This window comes from Echinops telfairi, unplaced genomic scaffold, assembly GCF_000313985.2.
Source record: "Echinops telfairi isolate 266 unplaced genomic scaffold, ASM31398v2 ScPeMD7_2;HRSCAF=8, whole genome shotgun sequence".
Taxonomy (NCBI): Eukaryota; Metazoa; Chordata; class Mammalia; order Afrosoricida; family Tenrecidae; genus Echinops; species Echinops telfairi.
The window spans coordinates 11,378,162-11,389,321 of record NW_022103898.1 but is presented as its reverse complement, the minus strand read 5'-3'; the positions used below and the strand labels follow the sequence as shown (position 1 = coordinate 11,389,321).

The 11,160-nt window shown below is 43.1% G+C and overlaps 1 protein-coding gene across 2 annotated transcripts in view; it reads right to left on the bottom strand.

Moving 5' to 3' along the window:
• EP300 (E1A binding protein p300) overlaps window positions 1–11,160 on the bottom strand; it is a 73,869-nt gene that overhangs the window by 21,024 nt on the left and 41,685 nt on the right. The window contains exons 9-14 of one of the 2 annotated variants that reach the window (XM_045292229.1): window positions 7,403–7,520; window positions 6,648–6,822; window positions 5,344–5,421; window positions 4,921–5,063; window positions 1,638–1,775; window positions 647–1,084 (exon numbers count right to left, since the gene is read on the bottom strand). In XM_045292229.1, coding sequence (XP_045148164.1) covers window positions 647–1,084; window positions 1,638–1,775; window positions 4,921–5,063; window positions 5,344–5,421; window positions 6,648–6,822; window positions 7,403–7,520 — 1,090 coding nt within the window. The remainder of the gene's footprint in view (window positions 1–646; window positions 1,085–1,637; window positions 1,776–4,920; window positions 5,064–5,343; window positions 5,422–6,647; window positions 6,823–7,402; window positions 7,521–11,160) is intronic. The other variant, XM_004700274.3, reaches the window with a different exon arrangement.

The following is an 11,160-nucleotide window of genomic DNA, read 5'->3' as shown; positions in this document are numbered from 1 at the left end:
GGATTTAATCAGTAGAGAGAATTTGGATTTCTGGCACATAGATAACCAATCTCATACCAAAAAAGCTACAAATTGTTCAAGACAGTTCTCTCACTTTAGACTGTGCTTTCAATGTTATCTGAGTTTAAGAAGCTCAAAGCTGTGGGTCTTGACATGGGATAACATAACAAATGTGGAACGACTAAAATTAAGTAGAAAAATAACAACAAATCAACGAATTGGAGGGGTTTCTTTTTTTTACATGTGGGGAAATCGCAGGGGTCAGCACATCAGGAGTGCAATGGATAAACCTCGATCCGACAGTGTTTTTCCCTGTTGCAAATTTCTCTCAAATAAGACATTTATGAAGGCCTACTCTAGCTCACACAGTAAGTAGTACATGATAGGAGGGGGGCTCTGCTTATCACCTCTCCTTCATGTGTCAGAACACAACAGGAAATGCACTATAGTAAAAGGCAGACCTAAGCAAGTATCTTTGAGTTCATTCCATGCTAGGTACACATCAAGGAAAGCAAAGTCCAAAATGCAAAACTGATTTGGGTGAAAATGCTGAGATAATAAAGAGATGAGAGCAGAGAGAACAAAAAGAAAAGACATATTGTACAGACATATAGCCGCAATGACTCTGTCCAGACCCCATGCTTACTGGAGAGGTCGGCTGTGGGGCCTGCAAAGCGCTTGTTGGTGTGGAAGAGGCCGCCGTTGTACTCTGCTGGGAAAGTGGCTGCTGCTGGGGCTGGTCAGACGAAGGGGCAACAGGAAGTGCAGGTTGAACTTGAGGAGGAAGTTGCGTTGTTGGTGGGGTGGGACTCTGTCTTGGAGGGGGGTGGAGAGCCTGGGATGGTGGCACAGGTGGCATTGCTGGAGGAGTAGGAACTGGGGCTGGAATTGCTGCTGCTGGTGGCTGCTGAGCTCCTATGCTTGGTGGTGTATGGTGAGGGGTTGGGGTTCGACTTGGTACAGGGGAGGGTGAATTCTGATGCAGGGCTTGTTGAGAAAGTGGGGGGCAGTGAAGGTGACTCCCCTGAGACCCTGGGGGCATTATAGGGGAGTTCACTGGGCAGGAAGAACTGGACATTTGTGCCTGTTAAAACAGGGAGGGGGGAAAAAGCAAGATGTCAAGTTTACAACAAATTTTCACATTTAAGACATAGACTGATTAAAATAAAAACTGGCAATGTTTCTAGTTTAAAAGGTGTTAAATACTACTAGAGGTTTATACTTGGATAACACAATCAATATAGCACTAAACAAAGCAGAGGTCAAGCCATTTTGCAAAAGAATTTGAGCTACTATAGGGGATGGGAAAGTTGTGGACCCAATCTTCTGGGACCCTACTGAGATCTCTTTAGTCAGTCCCTCCTCCTTTACATTGCAGTTCTTAAGATGTCAATTTAAAAGGATGCTTTGTAGTTCAAAAAATAATTACAATTAATTTAACCTATTTCCTAGTTTGTAAAAACTATCAGTGTTATGTCGCAGAGCAATCTCGTTACACATTCACATATATGCCCTAATTGTTCCTGTTTTAAAACAGAAATTAACTGTCATTATTTGCTGTCACTTTTCCCTGAAAAAACTTCAACCCAAACAAGTTTCAAACACATGCTCTGCTCCTTCCCACTTGTGAGACATACTTGTGACACAGGTGCTTGCCCGCTGGACTGCCCCAAAGGCATACTGGATACATTCATTCCCGGAGCTGAGAACGGAGTCTGGGGAAGGAACTGGCTCTGGTTGGAAGGCTGCTGCATGCGAGGCCCGTAGCCCAGAGGCTGCAAAGAACCACAAAGCAGATGGCATTACCAAATACTCTGACCTGAACAGAGAGGGCAACTTCAGGAGGGCGTGTTTAAGGACAGGAATAAAGAGGTGGCACAATTTTCATAGAGGAAATGTGGGGTATCAAAAGGTTAAAAAAAACACATAACTGAAGAAAACCATTGGTCATAGATGAAACATTAAATATCAGCCCCAAGAGGCAATGCTGGATAATCATGAAAAGGCTGAAAAACACTACAGGAACCATTAACTGTCAGGGTGAGGCCTGGGGCCAGCAGAGAGAACAGGATGGCTCCTGCTCACTCAATTCTTTGAACCTCTCCTCTCTAGTACTTGTCTGAATCCCTCCCTTCCATGCTTAGTCTCTACACTGAACCCTTGACACTAACCCCAGCGGTTCTCAACCTGGGGGTCGCAATCACTGGGTGTGTGTGTGTGTTTGTCAAATGACCCTTTCACAGGGGTCGCCCGATTTATAACAGTAGCAAAATCAAAGCTATGAAATAGCAACGAAAATAAACTGTATTAAAGGGGCACAGCATTCACCTTCCTGACACAAACACTGAAGACAAAGCAGGTGAATAAGCAAATGTGGTGAAGAAAGCTGATGGTGCCCGGTTATCAAAAGATAGTAGTGTCTGGGGTATTAAAGGCTTGAAGGTAAACAAGTGGTCATCTAGCTCAGAAGCAACAAAGCCCACATGGAAGAAGCACACCAGCCTGTGTGATCATGAGGTGTCGAAGGGATCAGGTATCAGGCATCATCAGAACAAAAAATCTTACCATAGTGAATGAGGGGGGCGGAGTGTGGAGTGGAGACCCAAAGCCCATTTGTAGGCCACTGGACATCCCCTTACAGAAGGGTCTCGGGGAGGAGATGAGCCAGTCAGGGTGCGATGCAGCAATGATGAAAAATACAACTTTCCTCTAGTTCCTAAATGCTTCCGCCCTGCCCCACTATCATGATCCCAATTCTACCTTGCAAGTCTGCCTAGGCCAGAGGATGTACACTGGTACAGATAGGAACTGGAAACACGGGGAATCAAGGATGGATGATCCCTTCAGGACCAGTGGTGTGAGTGGAGACACTGGGAGGGTAAAGGGAGGGTAGGTTGGAAAGGGGGAACCGATTACAAGTATCTACATGTGACCTCCTCCTTGGGGGGACGGCAAACAGAAAAGTGGGTGAAGGGAGACATCACACAGGCCAAGATATGACAAAATAATAATTTATAAATTATCAAGGGTTTATAAGGGAGGGGGAGCGGGGAGGGAGGGGAAAATGAGGAGCCGATGCCAAGGGCTTAAGTGGAGAGCAAACATTTTGAGAATGATGAGGGCAATGACTGTACAAATGTGCTTTACACAACTGATGTATGTATGGATTGTGATGAGTTGTATGAGCCCCTAATAAAATGATAAAAAATAAAAAATAAAGGGCAGCGGCATTAAGAAGGTTGAGAACCACTGCTCTAACCCTTTGCAACAGAGGGAAAGGTTCACTGTCTGGGAGGTTCTGGGTTTGGGAAAATGAATATTAGAGAAAAGACGACTGAGTCAAAGTCTGTAACTAAAAAACAACCGCAAGAGCATGGAACTGGCTGCTTCTGTTAAGTTTTTAAAAATTATAAATTGTACTATGGATGTAAACCATTCTTTTACAAGAGTCGAATTCACTTCAGGATATGGTAGCTTTTCCATGACAGAATGTATAGTACAAATTACTTTAGTGGAAATTTTTTCAAATTATTCTTTATATCATTTTGATGGCGATTTCCATAGGATAAATTTATAAGGTAAATAAAGCAATTTAAAAAAATCATTTTATTAGAGGCTCATATAACTCTTGTCACAATCCATACATACACCAATTGTCTAAAGCACATTTGTACATTTATTGCCCTCATCATTCTCAAAGCATTTGCTCTCCACTTAAGCCCCTGGCACCAAGTTCTCATTTTTCTTCCCTCCCTCCCCGGCTCCCCCCCCATGAACCCTTGATCATTTATTAATTATTATTGTCATATCTTGCCCTGTCCAACGTCTCCCCTCACCCACTTTTCTGTTGTCTGTCCCCCCAAGGAGAAGGGCACATGTAGATTCTTGTGATCAGTTCCCCCTTTTCACCCCACCTTCCCTCCACGCTACCGTATCGCCACTCATACCACTGGTCCTGAAGGGATCATACGCTCTGGATTCAGTTTCCAGTTCTTCTCTGTACCAGTGTATATCCTCTAGTCTAGGCAGATTTGTAGGGTAGAATTAGGATCACGATAGTGGGGTAGGGAGGATGCATTCAGGAACTAGAGGAAATTTGTATGTTTCATCGTTGCTATACTGCACCAATTGGCTTGTCTCCTCCCTGCGGCCCTTCCGTAAGGGGCCGTCCAACTGCCCACAGATGGGCTTTGGGTCTCCACTCTACACTTCCCCTCATTTACAATGACAAGATTTTTTGTTTTGATGATGCCTGATGCTTCATCCCTTCAACACCTCGTGATCGCACAGGTTGGCGTGCTTCTTCCATGTGGGCTTTGTTGCTTCTGAGCTAGATGGCCGCTTGTTTACCTTCAAGCCTTTAAGACCCTAGATTTTATATCTTTTGATAGCCAGGCACCCTCAGCTTTCTTCACATTTGCTTATGCACCCACTGTCTTTGGCGATCGTGTCAGGAAGGTTAACATCATAGAATGCCAGTTTATTAGAACAAAGTGTTCTTAAATGGAGGGAGTACTTGAGTGGAGGCCCAATGTCCACTTGCTACCTTAATACTAAACGCATACATTTATGCACATAGATCTATTTCCACATCCTCATATGTAAATTTATGTACACATGTACATGCCTTATTTGGACCTAAATAGAGCAAATTTTAAGAATTTCAGTATTTTACCAAAATTGTATGTAGTAAACGGTGTACTTTGCTCCATTCTTTCAATAATTATTTTCACCCATCAAATACACATATGCACTTGATTATTAAGAACCAAGCACAACAGAATTACAGAAGCAGGACATCAGTAAGTTAAGATACAGCTCACTATTTCCACAAGTATGAGGATTTTAATTTGTTAAGTAGACAAACAGCTATTTTAAATGTCAAAGAAAGGCCAAACAGACAACTCTGAGCAAACTGACCGGGTTGAGTGTTCCAGGCTGCCCCAACTGTCCGTGGTGCTGTAGAGGAGAGGTTTGCCGGGGGCCCATCGGTGGCTGAGCCATGCCCATCTGGCCAAATTGATTCATATCTGTGAACACATGCACCGTATGAGAACGAGCACCTACATGGAATTAAAGAATAAAGAACAGTACAACTCTTTTTGCTGATTGTATATCATTTTATGACAAATAAAGAAACCTGTTTGCAACCTGAGAACTGCAACACTGACAGAAACCACAGAAGGGCGCTGTCCATTCACTCAAGCCTGTAGACCTAACACCTCACCACCCACCCTTGTGTCTACTGCTCTGAACGACAATTCCAAGAGACGTTTTCAGGCTTCTCAAAGGCAGGAGGCAGAGACTCCAGTACTGGGCACGGAGGGTTCTTTGACAACTTACTCGGCTGTGCACTTATCCGGGACATCATCTGGTTTGGCACACTGCCACGGATCATAGTTGGGTCAGATAAAGGACCATCTAGGGTGGAAAAGTAAGAAAGTTACAAAAGCTTATTTGGCTAGTTGTACTCTAAAAATAAAAGCACAACCTACCAAACATCTTACAGAATCCAGCCTGATTCTTAAAAACAAAGACGCACTTTCACCAACAGGGGCCTGAAGACAATGTGACTCCAGGAAAACACAGAGGTCCCCCAACAGTTGCCCTTCGTCCCCGGATGGACCAGGGTGATGATAGAAAAGGAACGTCAAGGCTCCGAAGGAGACGCACCAAATCGAAGTGTGTGTCACAATAAAGGGTTTTTTCACACCTGAGCCCATGAGGATTTAAAAATCATACAGGAAGCATCAAGAAGTTTGTGGAAAACTGAAAAAGTTTCAAAGACTTTCCAAGGACTTTTTGAAGTATGCTCCAGAGGCAAGACACTAACTTTCAACAAGAACCACATAAATTCAACCAAACTCAAGTATCTCAACCAGGCCCCTATTTCTACTCCCTCGTTCAAATGCTCAAGACCCGTCTCTCACTCTGCTCCTGACTCTCCCGGGTCTGGACATTTGTTTGCCTGCCGACTCTTAACCACACTGAAAAACACCCATGTTTTCCTGGACCTGGTCCTTGGGTCTCCAGACAGGACGTTCCCTCTGCCAGGAATGCTGTTGGTTCTTCCCAACTGGATTCACCTCATACCCCAATTAGAAAAACGTACCTGGATGGCACCCTACCATGAACTAACGAGGCTGCTGAAAGCCACTGCCCGACAACCAATGGTTCCCAGCTTTACTACCCCTGGCTGAGGGGCTCAGTAATCCAGAAGCCACCGGTTTGCACCTCCAGGGAGTTGGTACCTGCTGGCTCATGCGGCACTTCCTACAGGAAATAGCTTTCTCTGACTCAACAAATGTAGGATTACCCTTTTCCCAGCCTTTCCCACAGTGAGTGCCTGTGCTCTTCCCCATTATTTGGAGCTCAAGTCAGAGTTCACTGCTTGGAATGCACTACCTTCCAGGAAAGCCCGGGTCTCAGAACAAGCTTTGTGGAAGCCTATGGGATCTGATGAAAGAGAATCAACCATAAAAACCAAGAAAATCTATGAGAGAAGACCATCTTGGGCTCTAAAAATGATTCCAGGCTACCCAGAGATGCTAAGCACCAAGTCTCAGAATCTTAATGCAATGTTCACTTTGCTTTTATTATATCATTTTCTTGCCAATATCTCCATAAGTAGAAGAAAAAGTACTCACTGGAAGTCATTCCTGATTGTGGTTGTCCCATGTTAGGCCCTGGATTCATGGGAACTGGAACCATGCCTGCAGGATTTGGGAGCATGCTCTGTTTCTGCAGTCTAGTCCTTCGTTTTTCTTCTAGTTCTTTTTGAATTTTATATATCTTTTCCGCAAGCAAGTGATAGTACTCCGCCTGTTTATATTCAATCAAATAATAGTGATGAAGAAAAAAATAAAATACCTCTAGGAAACATCAACAAAGCAAAACAACAGATGAGCTTATGAGAAGTAAAGAGAAAACAAAAGTGAAAGATTCTAATCTATCGTCTTATATTAGTACAAACATGAACTCATGTTTCACATGATCAGGTGATCCGCAGCCTGATTGTGAAACTGCATGGTAAAGCAGGAGCCCAAAGTAGGTTTATCAAGGATGTCCTAGCAATTATAGGAAGGGGAGACATGAGCTTTAGGAGACAATTTAAAAAGAGACAGTTCAACTGATGTAGACAAGAGACTTCCACTTGAGATGGTATATATACAAGTGAATATAACACTGGTTTCATGTTGACAGAAGGACCACGAGACAAAGTCCCCTAAATGCATTTCATTATGAAGAGTACAAGCTTCACATACTTGATGTAGTTTTAAAGACAATTTCTTGTGACTGTACTTCAATGGTGAGTAAGACAGGATAAGTAACAGGCCCCTTTAAAACCACCAGGACATTTCCCATTTCTGAACATATGAAGAAAAGAAAAACTGATGCCCACCCGAGTATTTGCAGATTCATACATGTCCCCTTCCACTTTTCGAGCATATGCAACTAGATTTTCCATCCGTCTGTCTTTTAAAGCAGCAGGGTCCGGAGTGGGAAATATGGCTTGAACGCTGGAAATAGAAAAACACGATTCTCTCAAATCTTTTGTTGTTGATGTGTGCCACTGAGTCAATCCCAACTCTTTATCGCTCCTCTAAGACAGAGTAGAGCTGCCTCACAGGATTTCCTAAGCTATAATCTCTTTAGAGCAGAATGCCAGGTGTTTTTATCTCACACAGAATCACTGGTGGGCTCTAACTGCTGCACCACCAGGGCTCCTAAATTTTTGTTACAGTATATTGATGTACAATAGTGTACATCATTTTATATAGTATATATGTATTACATTGAAAAAAACCCAAAATATTAACATTTACCCATTTGTTTATTATAAACATATCAAGTGAAAGATAACGGGACAAATTGCAAATATAGAACAACACTAAAATAAAATCATCTCTAGTTGAATAGAGGGTTTTGGGTTCAGTATAGAAGGAATGACTCCATGAAAGTACTGTGTGGTTCCTCTGGAAACCCAGGGAACCCAGGGCGGATAGTCCCTTCAAGACCAGTGGTGTGAGTGGCGATCCTGGGAGGGTGGAGGGAGGGAGGGTGGTTTGGAAAGAGGGAACCGATTACAAGGATCTACATGTGACCTCCTCCCTGGGGGATGGACAACAGAAAAGTGGGTGAAGGGAGACATTAGACAGTGCAAGATATGACAAAATAATAATTTATAAATTATCAAGGGTTTATAAGGGAGGGGGAGCGGGGAGGGAGGGGAAAATGAGGAGCCGATGCCAAGGGCTTAAGTGGAGAGCAAACATTTTGAGAATGATGAGGGCAATGACTGTACAAATGTGCTTTACACAACTGATGTATGTATGGATTGTGATGAGTTGTATGAGCCCCTAATAAAATGATAAAAAATAAAAAATAAAGGGCAGCGGCATTAAGAAGGTTGAGAACCACTGCTCTAACCCTTTGCAACAGAGGGAAAGGTTCACTGTCTGGGAGGTTCTGGGTTTGGGAAAATGAATATTAGAGAAAAGACGACTGAGTCAAAGTCTGTAACTAAAAAACAACCGCAAGAGCATGGAACTGGCTGCTTCTGTTAAGTTTTTAAAAATTATAAATTGTACTATGGATGTAAACCATTCTTTTACAAGAGTCGAATTCACTTCAGGATATGGTAGCTTTTCCATGACAGAATGTATAGTACAAATTACTTTAGTGGAAATTTTTTCAAATTATTCTTTATATCATTTTGATGGCGATTTCCATAGGATAAATTTATAAGGTAAATAAAGCAATTTAAAAAAATCATTTTATTAGAGGCTCATATAACTCTTGTCACAATCCATACATACACCAATTGTCTAAAGCACATTTGTACATTTATTGCCCTCATCATTCTCAAAGCATTTGCTCTCCACTTAAGCCCCTGGCACCAAGTTCTCATTTTTCTTCCCTCCCTCCCCGGCTCCCCCCCCATGAACCCTTGATCATTTATTAATTATTATTGTCATATCTTGCCCTGTCCAACGTCTCCCCTCACCCACTTTTCTGTTGTCTGTCCCCCCAAGGAGAAGGGCACATGTAGATTCTTGTGATCAGTTCCCCCTTTTCACCCCACCTTCCCTCCACGCTACCGTATCGCCACTCATACCACTGGTCCTGAAGGGATCATACGCTCTGGATTCAGTTTCCAGTTCTTCTCTGTACCAGTGTATATCCTCTAGTCTAGGCAGATTTGTAGGGTAGAATTAGGATCACGATAGTGGGGTAGGGAGGATGCATTCAGGAACTAGAGGAAATTTGTATGTTTCATCGTTGCTATACTGCACCAATTGGCTTGTCTCCTCCCTGCGGCCCTTCCGTAAGGGGCCGTCCAACTGCCCACAGATGGGCTTTGGGTCTCCACTCTACACTTCCCCTCATTTACAATGACAAGATTTTTTGTTTTGATGATGCCTGATGCTTCATCCCTTCAACACCTCGTGATCGCACAGGTTGGCGTGCTTCTTCCATGTGGGCTTTGTTGCTTCTGAGCTAGATGGCCGCTTGTTTACCTTCAAGCCTTTAAGACCCTAGATTTTATATCTTTTGATAGCCAGGCACCCTCAGCTTTCTTCACATTTGCTTATGCACCCACTGTCTTTGGCGATCGTGTCAGGAAGGTTAACATCATAGAATGCCAGTTTATTAGAACAAAGTGTTCTTAAATGGAGGGAGTACTTGAGTGGAGGCCCAATGTCCACTTGCTACCTTAATACTAAACGCATACATTTATGCACATAGATCTATTTCCACATCCTCATATGTAAATTTATGTACACATGTACATGCCTTATTTGGACCTAAATAGAGCAAATTTTAAGAATTTCAGTATTTTACCAAAATTGTATGTAGTAAACGGTGTACTTTGCTCCATTCTTTCAATAATTATTTTCACCCATCAAATACACATATGCACTTGATTATTAAGAACCAAGCACAACAGAATTACAGAAGCAGGACATCAGTAAGTTAAGATACAGCTCACTATTTCCACAAGTATGAGGATTTTAATTTGTTAAGTAGACAAACAGCTATTTTAAATGTCAAAGAAAGGCCAAACAGACAACTCTGAGCAAACTGACCGGGTTGAGTGTTCCAGGCTGCCCCAACTGTCCGTGGTGCTGTAGAGGAGAGGTTTGCCGGGGGCCCATCGGTGGCTGAGCCATGCCCATCTGGCCAAATTGATTCATATCTGTGAACACATGCACCGTATGAGAACGAGCACCTACATGGAATTAAAGAATAAAGAACAGTACAACTCTTTTTGCTGATTGTATATCATTTTATGACAAATAAAGAAACCTGTTTGCAACCTGAGAACTGCAACACTGACAGAAACCACAGAAGGGCGCTGTCCATTCACTCAAGCCTGTAGACCTAACACCTCACCACCCACCCTTGTGTCTACTGCTCTGAACGACAATTCCAAGAGACGTTTTCAGGCTTCTCAAAGGCAGGAGGCAGAGACTCCAGTACTGGGCACGGAGGGTTCTTTGACAACTTACTCGGCTGTGCACTTATCCGGGACATCATCTGGTTTGGCACACTGCCACGGATCATAGTTGGGTCAGATAAAGGACCATCTAGGGTGGAAAAGTAAGAAAGTTACAAAAGCTTATTTGGCTAGTTGTACTCTAAAAATAAAAGCACAACCTACCAAACATCTTACAGAATCCAGCCTGATTCTTAAAAACAAAGACGCACTTTCACCAACAGGGGCCTGAAGACAATGTGACTCCAGGAAAACACAGAGGTCCCCCAACAGTTGCCCTTCGTCCCCGGATGGACCAGGGTGATGATAGAAAAGGAACGTCAAGGCTCCGAAGGAGACGCACCAAATCGAAGTGTGTGTCACAATAAAGGGTTTTTTCACACCTGAGCCCATGAGGATTTAAAAATCATACAGGAAGCATCAAGAAGTTTGTGGAAAACTGAAAAAGTTTCAAAGACTTTCCAAGGACTTTTTGAAGTATGCTCCAGAGGCAAGACACTAACTTTCAACAAGAACCACATAAATTCAACCAAACTCAAGTATCTCAACCAGGCCCCTATTTCTACTCCCTCGTTCAAATGCTCAAGACCCGTCTCTCACTCTGCTCCTGACTCTCCCGGGTCTGGACATTTGTTTGCCTGCCGACTCTTAACCACACT